The sequence below is a fragment of the Phragmites australis genome, chromosome 16, assembly GCF_958298935.1.
Source record: "Phragmites australis chromosome 16, lpPhrAust1.1, whole genome shotgun sequence".
NCBI classification, from domain to species: domain Eukaryota; kingdom Viridiplantae; phylum Streptophyta; class Magnoliopsida; order Poales; family Poaceae; genus Phragmites; species Phragmites australis.
Genome location: NC_084936.1, coordinates 18,754,864 through 18,773,491, shown reverse-complemented (window position 1 = coordinate 18,773,491; position 18,628 = coordinate 18,754,864). Strand labels below are relative to the sequence as shown.

General features: G+C 50.0%; 1 protein-coding gene and 1 pseudogene across 1 annotated transcript; one reads left to right on the top strand and one right to left on the bottom strand.

Annotated features, from left to right (window-relative positions):
* The first annotated feature begins 303 nt into the window (after nt 1–303).
* On the top strand, nt 304–1,439 carry LOC133894862 (uncharacterized). Its single transcript, XM_062335044.1, has one exon. The coding sequence runs from the start codon at nt 473–475 to the stop codon at nt 1,295–1,297; it is 825 nt and encodes a 274-aa protein (XP_062191028.1). The 5' UTR covers nt 304–472; the 3' UTR covers nt 1,298–1,439.
* A 3,923-nt stretch (nt 1,440–5,362) lies between these two features.
* Nucleotides 5,363–18,628, bottom strand: part of LOC133895110 (beta-fructofuranosidase, insoluble isoenzyme 2-like) — a 60,503-nt pseudogene continuing 47,237 nt past the window's right edge.

The following is an 18,628-nucleotide window of genomic DNA, read 5'->3' as shown; positions in this document are numbered from 1 at the left end:
AAAAACACATCCTTCCTCTTGCTCTTCCTCTTCCTCTTCTAACAAAAAAAACAGAAAAAAATTATAAAGTGCTATAATGTACGGACATTTTACTAATTACACATAAAATAAACGGCAGCACTAATACCTGGCCGAATCTTCTAGCTGGTCACTGTGGCTTAATTAATTAGTTCTTACATTCAAAGCAGCAGCCGCACATGCAAAACAAGCAAAGCCCTGCTTTTTGAGACAACCATGGCGGTGGATGATACGCGGCTTACCTATTCCGAGTGTTCCTACTGCATCTTCTTTGCTGTCATTGACAGCCGCAGGAAGCTGTCAATGCAATACATACAGTTCATCAGATCCCATCGTCCAGGCCCCGTGTGCATATACACAACGAGCACGCACTACCCAATGGATCAAGCGCGACTCACCTGACGCAGATCAGCAGGCAGAGGGAGGTGGTTGATCAATCGGGTTGGGACTTGGGATGGCGGTAGTAGCGATATCGTGGTGGCCGCTGTCGCCGTGGTTCAGCCCCACCGCGGCGTGGTTCATCTTCTTCAACGCCGTCGTCTGCGCCATCGCCGTCATGTCCTGGGGGCAGAATGGCCATGCGCCGTCCAGGCGGAAGCTCTGCCGCAGCGCGTCGTCCATGGTCCTTGATCGGCTCCGGTCCTTCTCCATCTTCTCCGTCCAACCCGCTGCCGGCGGCATCACGGGGGCGCCGCTCGTCGGCGGTGCTGATGTCTCGGACTCGGACGACTACTACTACTGCTGGCGAGATGCAGAGGAGGCGCCAGCATCTCGGGTCACTCAGGTGTGCACGCTGGCCCCAGAGACGCCAAGGCCGACGCCAGGGGTGGACAAAGAAAGTGGGATGCCTGCTGCAACGGCACTAGCTGAGGACGACGCGGCGTCGGCGTCGTCATCAGAGAGCGAGGAGGAGGACGCGGATGCAGAGGAGCAGCAGGATACGTCCATCAGCATGGATCAGGCCTACGCGCTAGCCCAGCAGCGTCGTCCGCAGCAGACACCGTCGCCACCAGCTTCTGCCTCTGTCGCTACCGCCGAGGCTACCACTGCTGCGGCTAGGCCAAGGAAGGGGGAGCCGGCGAAGGCAACTCAGCGGCGCACGCGCGCGCGCCAGCGGGAAGCAGAGGAGGTGCTGAATGGGAAGGCGGAATTGAACGCGAGAGCGGACCTGTTCATCCGGCAGTTCCGGGAGGAGCTCAAGCTGCAGCCCCTCAACTCCATCCTCAGCCACACCCACGCCGTCGGCCCCCGCGCGAGCACACCAACGGCGGCGCGGTAGCCGTCGAGCTCCTCACGGCAGGCTCTGGTGGTTCAATTAGTCTTGTCTGTTTATGTAGTCTGTAGAGTGAGTATTGATTTGTTTGTTGGGAACGATTCAGAAACACAGTTTTGGACTGGATTACAGCATTTTTTAGTGAGAACATTCTGTTCGTCTAGCTCAAAATCACACGTCTGCCGCTGTAGTTGTCCATGGAAAAAAACCGCTGACACACTGAGAACAAAATAGCTAACACATCACATGACAATGGTACCGGCAACGGAAATCTCGCCAACGAAAGCTTCGACGTGTGGGGTGGCAACTATCCACAAAGTTGTGACAGCTGCCCTTGGCACTCTAGAGGCGGTGGGGCGCTACCATGTGTCGGTGGGCCTAGAGAATGTGCCGCCGCCAACTAGCTCGACGAACCTCTACGCTCCAGCCGCCGACCTGTTTGGGCATAGCAAGGATACTCCATCGGCGACCTCTGTTGACTGCGGCGCGCAGGCTGATGCCGAAAGGCCCGAAACTCGGCTGGCCACACGAACCGCACCCACGACACCCCCAGAATGTGGGCAGCCGGCTGCAGCATACCCCCTCGACAAGCCAGCACTGTCCATTCCTACACTAGAGCCGGAGGCACTGGGCTTCTGTTGCGCCTCCCCTGGTCCTGTTAAGTCACTGATGAAGTTTACCGGGTGGAGGTTGGATCCTAGGGTACACCAGGCCGAGGCTCAAGCACGACAGCCGTGGAACCCCTGCAGGGTGGAGCTTGAATCCTGTTGACTGCCGTTCTGTGTGTCCTAGTCCCACGGTGCCAGTCACTGATGCGGGAGTAGGAAAAGGGGTGCCGACGATCGATGAACCGTCAATCTTACGAATACGTGATGAAAAATAGATGATGCTTCAACGTGCCAAATCAAACGTCAGGAGACAAAGGTTTATACAGATTCGGATCTCTCGGAGGATAATAACCATATGTCATATATTTTTGTATTGATCTCAAGATAGATTATAAGAGGGTTTTAGGTTAGCTTGATTAAAAGACCTCGGTATATACACAACTCCAAACTAAAAAAAATGCATAGGAGCTGGCATTTAGCCTAGCTGAACAACATGACTAAACAATTAATACAACTTGATACAATAAGAGAGCTCTCACTCTTCTTTAGCTTTTTGGCTACCACGAGACACCATGACAGAACAATTAGAATTTTACCAAGTGGCAATCATTCAGGTGCCTTATTCTACAAGTATCTTAGCTAACCAGTGCATTTGTACAACGAGTTCGGGCAGTTCAATCGAGAACACTTAACCAAACGTAACCACTCACTAGGTCCCAAACGTAACCACTCACTCCCTTTCCCTCACTGGGCGGCAGTGCACGTCCTCTGTCCTTGGACCCCATCTGTAGCGGTGGAGGCTTGCTCTCCAAGTAGAGATGTGAGTTTCATTTTTTTTTTGGTGGACCCAAAACTCACTCTTTTGAACTAAAAATGCTACTCCAGATAATTGCTAGATTATTTTCTTATTTACTTTCTTAGCTATAGTGGAAACTTATTTTATGACCTAGAGTGGATAGTTAGATACCCATTAAATAACCATTGGCGTCCCTAGCTCCAAGCAATGGGCTGCACACCCAAAAGGTCAAATTGCCGAGACGCTCTCCCGTTTCAAAAGACAAGACCCAACCAACAACCCTTAGATCTCCCATTGCTGCATGCTGCAATAAAATTGTCATCAGGATGTGGCTTTTACCTACCTAGGTTGCTTAGTTAAACCAATGCTTAACTAATTTATAACTTGGTCAATCAAAGCCATGATATTATGCATTATTTTGTTGGGGCCAAAGTTTGAAAAGAACCAACAGAATTGCATTTTTCCTATTTAATTGGAGGGATAGGTGCAGCCAATTAATCTTACCTAGCTAATATCAAGGTAAGAACTTTTGACAAAGGAGGGACTGTTTTAGTGCCACAAGGAAAAGGATGATCATACATATATTGGTCATTAGCATGAAACCATTGACGCATTTTTTTTTGTCGAAAATGCACGTACGGTATGTAAGATAGCTAGCTGGCATTCAGTAATCAGCAACCTGTAATGAGAGATCAAATTATATATTAGCATCATTTTATCACCAATGCGCGCCCAGAACACGTATAAATCTTTATTAATTATTCGTAGTGGCATAACAATTGGCACCTTCTCACTCGCACAAACTGCAACCGAAATCATTGTAAGTACAATGAAGCACACATACGATTCACTACGGCAACCATCAATTCTAAATACGAAACGTGGAACATTTCAAAGAAATAAGGGCAATTTGTCTACACGACGCTCGCTGATAAAATGTGAACCTGACTATACAAAGCTCCTAAGATATCAAGCGCCGTCATGAGTGGTTTCTTCATCTCCCACGCTGTCAGGTGCGACACCTTGACGTCCGCCTTCCCGCTGTTAAAGCTCCAAAACTGGAGAGGATGCATGTCTTTGCCCCCGGCTCCAAAGCTCTCAACAACCGACCAATCGAACTGCACGGAAGATTGACGTGCAAACAAGTAAGACAAAAAAAAAGAGAGAAAAGAATCGCCACATTAACTTGTTACATGAAAGATTGTTGACTTGTAATAGCTAGCATACGCACCAAGCTTCTCAGTGATATATCTTCCCCTTTTTTAAAAGTACAAACACGCACAACGCAAACTAGGTATTTTCTACTATTTTTGCGTTTCCATTAATTTCTTTTTGCAAGGGTATATCTCTCTGGGGTATTTTCCATTTCGTTCAAAACCCGAACACATATAGACGGACGGGGCACGCTACAAACACCCCACCAACGAGCTGGTGCGAGTGCCAGAGCCGAGCGTCGAACGCCCGACCCGGCCGCTCCCACCGAGCGTCCCAATCCAGCTCGTTGGCGTGATATATTCCCGTTTTGATATGTCTGTATCCACAAAACATGCAAACGTGGGATCGTACAAATCCTGTGTTGTCATGCTTCATAAATGAAACATGCATGTAGCCAGATTACATACAAATACAAAAGAACATACTTTATTACAATGTCTTTTTGATAGCAGCCCTTCGTGCTTATGCATATCTTGAAGGTATGCATAATAGCATCGATAATAGACTAGAATATATCAGTTTTAACATAGATAATCAGATAATGATACAAAAATTTATCATCTATTTTATTGCACAAATCAGACTTTTATATTTTATTACAGAAAATGCTCTCTCAACTGTCGCCGTCGCGACCGGTAAAATTAGCTTCACCAAAAGAAATATTAGAAGAAAAAATGTACGCTTCTTCGGCTCAACTAGTTTTCCGGCAGTACTACAGTAGTATGTGTGGGGCCATGGCCTCGTGGGGATGGGCAGGCCTGATCTGCTTTCTATACCAGTTTTTCACCAATAAAAAGTTTCACAGAGCGAATGACAAATGGGCCAGTGAGGTCAAGTACTAGTATGTGTGTGTTCAACTTTAATATACATATAGCTAGAATAGCGTTGGTCTGTTGGACACCGAAATCCTGTCATGTCGCTTGACATCACAGGCTGCATGTGGCTTCGCCACCGCGTACAAGTTTGGGTTGAGAGATGGCCTGTAGTCCGATCGAGGAACACAAAGAAGAAACCCATGCATGGTCAGTGCAATATTTCAGGATGCGTAGTTGGACATTAGAAGAGGAAACCCATGCATGGTCAGTGCAATATTTCAGGATGCGTAGCTGGACATTAGCCAAATTAAAGCCCATGCATGCTCTCTTGTTTGCAAGAGAACAGACAAAATGCGATCTCATGGCTTGTTGCACTTGGTGGGGTCGGTGCACATGAGCACCTTCTTATTGCCTGCGGCCCTGGACACCCGGGAGAACACCGCGGCCACGGTCCTCTCCTCCAGCCCAGGTGCTCATCGAGGTTAGTTGGACGCATGCAGGGACGATCAACTTGTTTCTGCAGAGCACTGGCGGATAAGATAGCGATCCAGGATCGATAACATGCTTCTGGTTGCAGATCAGATAAGGCGAGCAATTTTGCACAACGCCAAGCTGTGCCGTCTGTAGCCCCGTCACCTCAACATCTTCTCCTGGCTTGATTAATCTGTTCTTGATGGACCGACTTGCCTCTGAGCGCTTCGACCTCCTCGATCGGCCACTGCAACAGCTGCGTCCCGCTGGGATCGAGCCAAACAGTCCTTGGAATCGCCTAATATCATTCACAAATAACAAGACACATACACAAAGTTAATCAAGATCATCACTCAAAAAAAATATGTCATCAAAGTCCAGTGCAGTGATTTGACTAACAAGCACGAGCATGTGGTCGTACATGCATATGCACAATAGATCTAAAGACGACAACATGCATGCATGTAGGTACGTACCCCACCCCTTGGCGACGTCGATCGGCGGCCTGGCCCAGCCCCAGCCCTCAGAGGATCCGGCGCCGCTTCGCTGGGTCGTAGAACGTCTTTGACGCGTACAAGTTGCCGTAGTCGTACCGCAAGTGGTGCTCGTCATCGGCAGGGGTCGTCGGGCGCGAACCGCTTGGCCTTCCGTTCGTACGCGCCGACGGTGTAGTAGTCGTACCGGGCCTATCGGCGCAGGTCGAGGCTGTTCTTGAGCAAGTACTTGACACGCGGGCCGGACACGGACTGTCACTACTACCGAAAACATTTGTACGGACAGTTTCAACCTTTATAGGGATCTTTTTTAAATTATCTATGAAAAGCTCTGTATAAATCTAATTTGTACAGATAGATTTTGAATCGTTTATATAAAAGATTTGTATAGACGATTCCAATCGTGAGCTATCTGTACTATGGAATATCGTAGACGGCTCGAAGTTTTGAACCATTTGTGATATAGTAATAGTATAGACGGGTCCAATAACAAACCGTCTGTGATATTATAACAATATAGACGGTTGCAATAACGAGCCATTTGTACTATGGTACAGTACAGACGGCTCCAGTTTTGTGCCGTCTGTGATATAGGAACAGAAGTTGTCTGCTGTGATTTATACAGACGGTTGTAGGTTTAGAATCGTCTGTACTATCATATATACAGTACTAAATTCGTATATTTCTGAATGTAAACTGACTTATCAACAACATATCATACAAACAACAGGTCATTTACATTCAAACTCGATAAACACAATAGAACGTCCATTAAAAAATTCATAACTTTTGTATATGAAGTCGGATGAGGAAAAAAATCTATATGAAAATTGTGGCTCTCGATGAGATCTACAACTTTGTAGTTGAAAGTTTTTCTATTTGAAGTCATTTAGATATCTAAATAATCGTTTTAAGTTTCAAATAATTATTTGGGCATCTAAATGACTTCAAATGAAAAACTTTTCAACTACAAAGTTGTAGATCTCATCAAGGACTACAATTTTCATATAAACTTTATCCTCATCCGACCTCATATGAAAAAATTATGAATTTTTAAGATAAATTATCACATATTTTTACAGCGGTTCCTTGAACCGCCTGTAAAAATGACCATATTTTTACAGGCGATCCGCTTAAGGAATCGCCTGTGGAAATAGGTGACAGCTTATTTTCAAAAATTAATAACTTTTTCATACGAAGTCGGATGAGGATAAAGTTTTTATATGAAAATTGTAGCCCTCGACGAGATCTACAATTTTGTAGTTGAAAAGTTTTTAATTTGAGGTCATTTAGATGCCCAAATAATCATTTAAAGTTTCGGATTGCAGATATTAAAAGAATTACATATGCTCAATGTTCAGTTGTCGTTCTCTGGTGTGATGGTGGAGAGGGATCGCGCGACCCGACAGGTTTCGAGTTCGAGTGCCAAAAACCGCGTAGCGCGCGTATTTCGTGCGAAAAAACACGTGACTTGTGACTTCGTGACCGCGTGGGGTTCCTGGTCGGTCCAAATTTTTTTTTTTTTGCTTTTTTTCGGTTCAAAAAATATCGATTGAGTAACCGATTATCACAGGCGGTCCGCTTAAGAAACCGCCTATGGAAATCAATTTTCACAGGCGGTCCGCTTAAGGAATCGCCTGTGAAAATCTATTTTCACAAGCGGTTCCTTAAGTGAACCGCCTGTGATAATAGATTTCCACAGGCGATCACTTTTGCGCCTGTGAAAATCATTTATTTCTACAGGCCTTCGATCACAGGCGGATGCACTAAACGCCTGTAAAAACGAGTTATCACCCGCCTCTAAAAATAATTTTGTAGTAGTGTAAACAGAAGTAAAATGTCAATATTACAAAGTCTCACAACATTTGCAAAGCATTCTTCATTCTTCATTCTTGAGTCAACCCCATACTTGACAATATATAAACCAATAAATTAACTTCAGCACATAAATTAAAAGGAAGTAATGAGTTCATTTTCTTCATTTTCTATATCATTAGCTATAAAAGTATAATACATCATTAGACTGCAAGATGTAAGCATTTTTAATATATTGAAATGACCAACTTCTGCTTGTCGGTGTATCAAGTAAAGGGGTACCCTAGCTAACAGGCCCCACGAAAGGTGCAAACAGCCAGGGGAACAATTCCTGAAAAATCTAATCGGTCGATTAGCTACCCCGACTAGTGCAAAGCCTCCAGCGAACAATCTCGCTGCACCTTCACACAAACCCACAACCAGCCCGCCTGGTCGTGGGACTGGATTGGACACTTGCCCAGACGTTTCTCTTCACCAGGCACTAGCTCCGACGGATAAGGTCGTGGGCTGTGCAGGGGGACGTTGTCCCATCCCGTAGCATTAAAGGCTACGGAGTGAGACTCTATAGACCGGCGCAGCGCCGCACGACAGATGAGATGTTGTCAGCCATCCGACAGGGCAAGTGGACGGAGATGGCGCAGAGAGGCAAGTGGACAGGAACCGTGCAGAGGCAAGTGGACGGGGATGGCACGCAGAGGCAAGTGGATGGGAACGGCACAGAGGCAAGTGGATGGGACGGCGCGCAGAGGCAAGTGGACGGGGATGGCGCGGAGAGGCAAGCAGACGGGGACAATGCAGAAGGGCACCATTCCGTCTTGTCGTATTAAATGCAGCAGGATAAGGCTCTATGGGCTAAGCAAAGACGACGCGCAGTAGCACGATTTACAAAGCTGTCAGAGCAAGTTGCATGCCTGCTACTCCGTAATGATGATTTGAGTTAGATATTAGAATAACCATAGGTCTTCTGTGTAGAAGAGGCATGTTAGTTCTCCATCTCCCTACTATATAAAGGGATGAGGACCCCGTTGTAACCAAGATAGATCAATTCTGACAAACTGCTAGAACACCATTGTAACCAAGTGAGATCTACTATAACATATGACGTAGGGTTGTTATCCTCCGGGAGACCCGAACCTGTATAACCCCCGGTGTCCCCGAATCCTTCACCTACACACATAGACACACTCACTCCCTGAAACGCCATTCATGCACCCACCGTCCGACATACCTCGGAATCATTGTCAGGGATTTATCCTCGACATTTGGAGCGCGAGGTAGGGGGCGCGTTTTCGTCGTTTCAGCAAGTTTGAAAAAATTTGATCAGGCTACCCATGGTCGAATCCACAGCAACTCCGGAGTCCCATTCCGAGGACCCCGGCCGCCACGACGTATTCGTCATGGGGTACCATCCGGACAAACCAGGTGTACTCCAAGCATGGGACACCAAGCCAGAATCAGGGAGCTCCGAGACCCTACGCGAGGTCTGCATGGTGGCCCATTCCACAGAGGGCGCTGGAGGGCCCCATGCCTCAAACGCTGGCGGTGAACTCCCGGTTTTGCGCCCAAAGGGAAACCAGCCTGGCCCTGAACAGGCAGGAGCTTCAAGACAGTCCTAACATTCCCAGCACCGTCCCGAGGAGCCCCTACACAGGGCATTTGCTACGATGGCATCTTCACCTAGGCTATCATGCCGCCCCAACCCTGGGGGCTCCCCACCTCACGACCTATCACCGCTCCACGCCCAGCATCTCGACTATGAGACCATGACGCCAGCGCAGAACCTCCAGACCCTACAGGTTCTCCTCAGCCACCCGTCGGTGCCCGTACCGGAAGGCTCGCCGGTGGCACCTTGGCTACGTGATCTCGCCATCCTGGCAGAAACCGCTTGGCGCCAGACCACGTCGGCATACACCGCACCTGTCACGAGGTTCGGTGAGGGTTGCGGTCACCATGGGTCACAACCAGGCCTGCGACGGAATATGTCCCGTGGTCGGAGAATACATGGACGATGTGGCCGTCAAGAGTCAGATCAAGACGAACCTTGTCGAGGGTAAATCCCTGACAATGATTCCACGGTGCATCGGATGATGGGTGCGTGATCTTTGTTCGGGAAGGGTATGTTGGATCCGGCTGTGTGTGTGTGTGACGCAAGAACACTGGGGTTTATCCAGGTTCAGGCCCCCCTCAGGGTAATAGCCTTACATCCTATGTATTCTTCTTCTTGTGATCTAAGTGAGATACAGATGATGTTCTTGATCAGCCTTCTTCTCGACCTCTTTCACCTCTAGGCCTCTTTCACTTCTAGGCCTCCCTTTCTTCTCCACCTAATTCGCGAGACCGTCGGAGACCATCTTTTCGAGGTCGGAGTCTTTGGCCGCTGCCTGGCCCTTGCCTGCGTCAGCGGCCACTTCCCCGATCTGGATCTCTTGCTGGCAGCCGGCGCCCGCTTTGAAGGTACTCGGATGACCGCGGAGGAACTCGCCCGGGATGATTCATTTTTGTATGCCGTTCGTTCCTGTCTGTGGACCGTCTGGTTCAACCCCCTCATGTCGTAGTCTTATCTGGAACCAACCCCTGGGTTTTGTAATGATGGGCATTTGGCCCTTATGTGGTTTTTCTTCGTGTTTGGATGACGAATAGTCTTTGGAGTGCCTACTCCGCTCAGGAAGGATCGCATTAAGCTGCTTGCGAGCAACATTCCTGATGCTGAGGGAGACCCTTAGCACGACAAGCCTTTTGGTGGCGACCAGCGCTAGACCCGATTTAGGACTTGCGGCAATGTGGTTGTTAACCCTCCGACGCCTTTACCCTGTCATCACGCGAGTGGGTTAGTTTCGGATCTCATCCTGTCAACACGAGTGAGCGGGCTAACAAATCTCGGAATGTGGCGGGAAACCGCGTTTGTCCCTGGAGTCCTGCATAGAAAGGGTTTGATTATTTTAATTTGGAAAAACTTGCAAGTCATGTTCACGCTCATCCGGAAGGTCCTGCAAAATAGTCAAACAGGCTTGTCTCCAAGCAGCCTCATACGTAGAGCTGGCATTCCGTGAGTTGTATGATCGGCGGCCGACCACCCCGGTCAACCCAGCTGCGCGAGGTCGGGAAACTGGAGGGTCGTTAGTGACCTGCGACTAGTTCCGCATGCGGTGGTCATGGCCGTGCCTGAGGTTAAGAATTTATGGCTGCTTGGGGCTTTAGAGAACTGTCCCACGACGTCCAGCCCCCAGACAGCGATAAGCCGAGAGAGTGGTATGGTTTGCAGTGTTCAGGCTGGTAGGTAGGTATTCCGGTCGTGTGCTAGCGCGACTCACACCTTTTCACCTGCTCGCGAGCACCCTGAAGGGCGGTGGGAGATCCGACCTCCACGTTTGCCTTCGAGGGTGTTAGGGAGCGCTGTGCTCCCCCTATCATGAGCGATGTACTTCAGTAAAGGGTCGTTGCTCCCTTGGTGGTAGAGGCGTCCCTCTACAAAGGAGGATTCTCGCGGTTAGTCCGTCTGACCTTTTTTGCTGACACATCATCGTCAAGGGTTGCTTGATTCTGAAGGTAGTCCGAGATCTGATCCATCCAGGTCGTACCTGAATTGAGCAGGGCGTCCACATAGTGTCCACATAAGGTCGACGGCACCGAGGGAGGCATTGCCTCTGAAGGTATTGCCTCTGGTGTTCCATTTCTAAGCGGAGCATCCCATCCGCTTCGGCCCGAGACCACAGTAGGTGGTCGTGTGAGTATTTTTCTCACAGACTCCGACCAGGACAGGTTTGCAAGAAGAGGCTAGATGGGCCAGCCCATCGGCCAGAGAAGAAATCCTTGTGAGAGACGTGTGTAACTTCCCAGGCGATGGAGCATTGCTCTAGCTTTTTCACTTCAGAGAGGTATGTTGCCATCGTCCTGTCCGAGCACTGAAGACCCCTTGGCGATGGGGTTTCACCTAGTAGCGAGTTAGTTCCCTGATATTCTTTTGTCAGATTGAATCATACATGCCCGATGGTTTTGGTTCACGTCACGGGGCTGGGGGTGGCAATCCTTACGTGGTGAGTGATCCTCCGGGTGGGGCTGCCACCGAAGGAACCCATTCCCCCAGAGCTTGCGGTCCGTGAGCTCTCCTTGGCGCCGGGAGCATGGATGCCTCAGCAGCCTCCCAGAGCCCTCGGATCCTGATCCGATGTCCTGAGCTTGGGACATATTGGCTCCGTTTGGGTCGTACCCAACGAAGAACACCTCAAAAACACGCCCCCCTACCTTGCGTGCCAAATGTCGAGGATAAATCCCTGACAATGATTCCGGAGTGCATCGGACGATGGGTGTGTGATCTTTGTTCGGGAAGGGTATGTTGAATCCGGGTGTCTGTGTGTGGCACAAGAACACCAGGGTTTATCCAGGTTCAGGCCCCCCTCAGGGTAATAGCCCTACATCCTGTGTATTGTTCTTCTTGTTATCTAAGTGAGATACAGATGATGTTCTTGATCAGCCTTCTTCTCGATCTCTTTCACCTCTAGGCCTCTTTTGCTTCTAGGCCTCCCTTTTTCTCTATACCTTACAAGCCTGGTACTCCTCCCTTTATATATTAGAGGGAGAGAGGATTTACATTTGAGTTAAGACATAGACTCAGACCTAGCTAGAGCTTCCCACCTAGGTCCATCATTACTAAGAGCAGACGTATCCATTTGCTCTACGGTGCTACAGAGCCTGTCCCATCGCTCCACTGCCTGCATCATCCTGGTCGCCTGGACTGCCTTGTCCCGTCCCATGCGTCGCCTACGCACCTGCAAAAAGACCTCCTGCCACGCCCGTCAGGCCATCCCGTAGCTTTTAATGCTACAGGACGGGACACGGTAGCTCTGCGCCGGCTATGTTTTGGACGACCTGAAAGAGGACCTGGGGAAGGGAAATGCTCGAGTGAAAAGGCAGGTTTGCTCATGCCACCTGGGGACTGGTCGTGAAGTCTAGTCAGAGAGCCTGGTTGCATGGTTATAGGCTGGTCGCGCGGGGCGGCCATGGTTCAGGACAAAACGTGATACGCAACACCTGCCGATATCTTACCAAAGTGGATTTGACCACGAGGGAACCCTACTATTCTTTACACCGATAGACCTGGTCACCGATCTCTAAGAAACATTTGATAATCTCCGGAACTACCGTATGAAGCTAAACCCGGAGAAATGTATGTTCGGGGTTCCGTCCGGAAAGCTACTGGGGTTCCTCGTATGTCATCAGAGGATTGAGGCAAACCCTGACAAGATCAGAGCCATCGACTAGATGTAGCCGCCGACGAGGTTAAAGGAAGTTCATAAACTAAAGGGATGCATTGCTGCTCTGAGCAGGTTCATCTCAAGGCTAGGGGAAAAGGGACTACACTCTTCAAACTCCTGAAGAAAAATGACCACTTCCTGTGGACACCGGAGGTGGAAACAACATTCCAAGAACTCAAAAGGTACCTCTCCACCCCTCCCGTACTAACCGCACCTCGGCCCAACAAGGAGCTCTTGCTCTATGTTGCCGCGACACCACAGGTCGCAAGCGCGGTCCTGATCGCTGAGCGAGAGGGCCTCCAGCGACCAGTATACTACATCAGCGAGGTCTTACACGACGCCAAGGCTCGATACCCACAGGCTCAGAAACTGCTGTACGCCATCATGATAGCCTCTCGCAAGCTCAGACATTACTTCCAAGCTCACAAAATCAAGGTGATCTCCTCGTTCCCAATTAGGGAAATTCTCCATAATAGAGATGCAACAGGGAGAATAGCGAAGTGGGCAGTAGAGCTCGGGGGATTTGACCTTCAATTCGTTCCCCGAACTTCTATCGAGTCCCAGGCGCTGGCCGATTTCGTAGCCGAGTGGTTGTGCTTTGAGCCCGAGCAGGTGCAGCGACCAGAGGCGAACGAGCACTGGACCTTACATTTTGACGGGTCGTTCACGCTAAAGGGAGCTAGAGCTGGGGTGGTTCTGACCTCACCCACTGGTGACATACTCAGGTACGTCGTTCAATTATATTTTCTAGCCACTAATAACAGTGCTAAATATGAGGGCCTCTTGTTCGGAATGCGAGCAGCCTCCACATTGGGGATTAAACGATTATTAGGGGACTCGCTACTAGTTGTAAACTAGGTGCAAAAGGAGTTTCAGTGCTCTGACCCGACAATGGCGTCGTACCTCGCCGAAGTGAGAAAACTAGAGCGACGCTTCATCGGCTTTGAGGTCAAGCACGTCCCTCGGAAGGACAACTTCCTAGCCGATGAGCTGGCCCGTCTAGCTTCTTCTTGAGAATCTGTCCCAGTCGGAGTCTTTGAAGAAAGACTCTCATGACCATCCACCGCGGTTTCAAACCAAGGTGATGGGGATGCTCCGCTCGAAAATGGAGCACCCAAGGCAACACCTTTGGAGGCAACGCCTCCTTTGGTGCCATCGACCTCGGGCGACCATCATATGGTTGCCCTGCTTGGTTCGGGTATGACCTGGATGGATCAGATCTTGGACTACTTTCAGAACTGAGCAGTCCCTGACGATGATGCATTAACAGAAAAGATCTCGCGGTAAGCCCACAGATACTCCCTGGTAGAGGGACGCCTCTACCGTCGAGGGAGCAATGACCTCTTACTGAAATGCATCACTCAGGAAGAGGGGAGCACAGTGCTCTCTGATATCCATGGAGGCATATGTGGTAGCCACGCTTCATACCGCACTCTGGTCGGAAAAGCGTTTTGGTAAGGATTTTATTGGCCCACTACTCTCCAGAATGCCTGCGAGCTAGTGAAACGGTGCGAGTCGTGTCAGTACCACGGCCGAAATACCAACCTACCAGCCCAGGCACTGCAAACCATACCACTCTCTTGGCCATTCGCTGTTTGGGGGCTCGATATCGTGGGACCATTCCCTAAAGCCCCATGCGGTTTTGAGTTCCTGTTCGTGGCAATCGACAAGTTCACTAAGTGGATTTAGGCCGAGCCCGTCAGGAAGATCACCACCGCAGTAGCGATTAAGTTCATACGGGAGCTGGTAGTGTAGTTTGGCAGTCCAAACCGCATAATCATGGACAACGGAACTCAATTCGCCAGTAGTGCTTTCCAAGACTACTGCGAGGAAATCATGACCAATGTTTGTTATGCATCTGTGGATAACCCCCAAAGCAATGGACAAGTCGAGAGGGCAAATGGGATGATACTATAAGGGATCAAAACCCAAGTTTTTGATCGGCTTAAAGCTATTCAAGACATTGGGTGGACGAACTCCCCACAGTACTCTGGTTGCTATGGATGACCCCCCGCCGGGCCATGACAGAAACCCCTTTCTTCTTGGTCTTTGGCGCGGAAGCCATGCTCCCCTTCAAAATTGCCCTCCAGTCACCCCAAGTCAGCAACTACTCGGACAACGACCAAGTGGCACGACGAGAGGATGACATAAACCTGATTGAAGAGTTCAACGATTGTTCTTTGAGTCGAGCTGCCCGGTATCAGCAGAGCCTCAGACGCTACCACGACCGAAGGGTACGACAACGAACACTGGTCGTAGGCGACCTCGTCCTTAGGCAAATTTAGAATAAGGCCGGTCGGAATAAACTCTCCCCCAAATGGGAGGGACCCTACAAGGTGGTCGATGTCACCCGACCTGGTACGGTCAAGTTAGCCATGGAGGACGGCTGTGAATTACACAACTCCTGGAACATTGCCCTGTTGCGCAAGTTCTATGTGTAGGGTCGCTCAAAAATAGGCCTGTTTTCTCTATTTTGTAGGACCTTCCGGACGAGCGTGGAATATGACATGTAAGTTCTCAAATTAAAAAAACCAAACTCCTTGTTTTGCAGGACCTCCCGACCAAAAACTGACTCCCTGCAAATTGGTCCTCCGACCACAACGCCCGACCACGCTTGACCACTACTACCAAACCTGGTGACCAGTGCGACAAACAACAAAGCGGCCATAGACTCCCGAGCAGGGCGAAGCCCCATCCCGTATGCTCACGCGATAGCAGGGGTGGGGGCGGCTGAAAAATACGACGACCAGGCCATGAGTCCTCACTCGGGTCGAGCGCTGGTCGCCACTGATGGACTTATCGAGCTATGGCCGTTCTACCCGCCAAAAGCCCCACTAGCGAGCAGGACGGGACAAGCAGAGGCAATCCTCCGCATCGACACTGGGAAAGTTTTTTCCCAAAAAATCCAAGCAGTGGTCCTGGCCAATCCATCCGAAAAACTGCGAAACTCTGTTTTTTATTCTCCGACCATCACAAGGGTCAGGGAGGGGCTGGAATGAAGATGAACACTGTATGACCCTAGCGAATTCTATTCATGAGGAGGAGGGGTTACAAGCCGACTGGTTACACCCACTCGGGCTAGCTATTCCAATACTTACCTGCCCTATCCTCCCTCATTGTAGTGACTAGCGCGAGGTTGACGTATAAAGCCCACCGGACACTTGCCTCTATCTGTCCCTGAACGAGTCAAGGAACCTCTTATACTCCTCCGTGGGACGGTAGCTCACCACTCCGGGGATCGGACGGTGACTAGCGTAAGGGCCAGGATGCACGACCGACGCAAAGGCCCTGCTGGAGCTCTTGACCAGCTCCAGCGCACCCCGAAGACCTCCCTTCCACTTCTCTAACTCTTCCTCTTCATTGATCTCCTTCTCCAGAAGGTTCCAGTCAATCCCCTCCTCATCATCGAAAATGTCGATGACATCAACTAGGGGGTCCGCCCAGGTAGGAGAGCGGGATTGCCCTGGAGAGGACTGCTTTCTATGGAACGGTGTAAGCTTGCCGGTCGCGAGCACCATTCGGGTAGGTATCAGCTCCGATCTTGCGATCACGACCACAACAAAAGATTCGTTCGGAAGCACCGAGGTAGGCGGATCCTGGGTGGGAAGTAAATCCCCCTTCGCCGGTTCATCCAAAATCGTCAACCTCTCTGGTGAGAAGGGAGGGGAGCGCGCCATGACCTTAGGGTCTGTCTACACTATGGAGCTGAGCACGAGACGGGATGAAGAAACTAGACTCTGGGTGCAAAAGATCTTGAAGGAAGGAAAGAATGCAAAAGGAGGACTCGAAGGACCCTCAAACACCCCTCCATGAAAAAGACTACAGCGGCATCCCAATAAACATAGCATTCAAACCGGTCAAAACCCGAGGGGGCACGCAGAAGGAGCCAAGAGTCCTTCAGGTCCATTGGCGATAAATATGCCTCCCCCTTTCTTCTCTCCCAGGGCACTTGAAACCTCCCCCCGTGATTTCAAACTCAAAAGTTGAACTTTGAGGATGGATGACGTCAATAACCACTCCTAAGGCGAACTACGTTTGGCCTGGGACCCAGGTGGTAGAATCAGGCTGAACCGCGATCACGAGGGAGCTTGGGGGCTACTGTCGGTGTATCAAGTAAAGGGGTACCCCGGCTAACAGGCCCCACGAAGGGTGCAAACAGCCAGGGGAACATCTCCTAAAAAATCTAATCGGTCGATGAGCTACCCCGACCAGTGCAAAGCCTCCAGCGACCAATCTCGCTACACCTTCACAAAAACCCACAACCAGCCCCCCTGGTCGCGGGACTGGATTGGACACTTGCCCGAACATTTTTCTTCACCAGGCACTGGCCCTGACGGATAAGGTCATGGGCACTGCAGGAGGACGTTGTCCCATCCCGTAGAATTAAAGGCTACGGAGTGAGACTCTACAGGCCGGTGCAGCGCTGCACAACAGATGAGATGTTGTCAGCCATCCGGCAGGGCAAGTGGACGGAGATGGCGCAGAGAGGCAAGTAGACAGGGACGGTGCACAGAGGCAAGTGGACGGGAACGGCGCAGAGGCAAGTGGATGGGGACGGCGCGCAGAGGCAAGTGGACAAGGACGGTGCAGAGAGGCAAGAAGACGGGGACGGTGCAGAAAGGCACCATTCCGTCCCGTCGCATTAAATGCAGCAGGATAAGGCTCTACAGGCTAAAACCGTGGGATTTGACAACCCGGTGGCTATCAACGGGGGAGACGATTGTGTTCTCTTAGCCACCGGGGGCTCGGGCGCTTCAACGCCAAAAACCTCATAAGTGGCCTGGTCGATAATTACGCCCAGATCATCAGCACCCGCCTCCTATGGAGCCCGCTGCGTCGAACCATCAGCCACTCGTCTTGTAGAGGCGGCGTCGAGGAAACGTCGAAGGTGCTGGGTGAACGGATGACGACCTCTGGTAAATACACTACTTCGTACCCTCTTAAGTTCATCACTCGCTTCCTCCTCATCAGACGAAATGATGATGACACCGGAAGGAACTACGGAAAGGGGCCTTGGGGTAAGATATCCTATTCCTTCATTTTCTAGACTTGGCCTGAGAGATGACGGTGGAGTGGAGGCCATGGACTTTAGGCTCTACGAGTTCTACTAGGCAAGGACGCAGAGAAAGAGGAAGGAGGTGAGAGAGAACAGGTGATGATGTATGTCTCTATTTATAGCGGCCAGAATGGGTCAAACTGTGGAAACGGAACGGTCAAGATCTCGTAGCATTGGGCATGATAACGAGGCCACCTCGACTGCATAAGCATGGCTGATAGAAGCCGAGGCATCAGTGAGTGGTTAAGACTTGTCCAATCTCAGCAAAGAGGGATGCACGGTCATTGTTACGTGTCAAATCAAAGGTCGCAGTAAAAACGAGCATGAGCAGGAGTGGGTTTTTAATGCTCACCTACCCGCCTGTTTGAGTTCACTTGATAACCGAAGTACTAGCCGTGGGCTCGGGGGCTGGTGCTCGCGATCACATGGTTGATAGCAATGTGTCGATGCTTACACTCTTTTCTTTGTCTTGATTATCACATCGACCAGAGAACCGAGGGCTACATCGTGCTTGTTTTTTGATGCTTATGCTCTACTCTCCACTCGATTCATTTACCGAGTAGAGAGCTAGGGGCTACATCATATTATTTTGATGCTTCAAAGAACTAAAAGCCACGTTGTGTAAATACTTATGCTCCACTTTACACTCGAATCCAGTCGTCAAGCGAAAAGACAGGGGCCACGTCAGGTATATATTGATGCATATGCTCTACCCTCTGTATTGATTATCACATCAAATAGAGAGTCGGGGGCGACATCGCGTACTTTTGATGCTATGGCTTTACTTTTCGCTCAACTCCGTCATCGAGTAAATA

Excerpts from the sequence above, each read along its gene's own strand:
- LOC133894862 (XM_062335044.1), top strand. The coding sequence starts at position 473 with ATGGCGGTAGTAGCGATATCGTGGTGGCCGCTGTCGCCGTGGTTCAGC.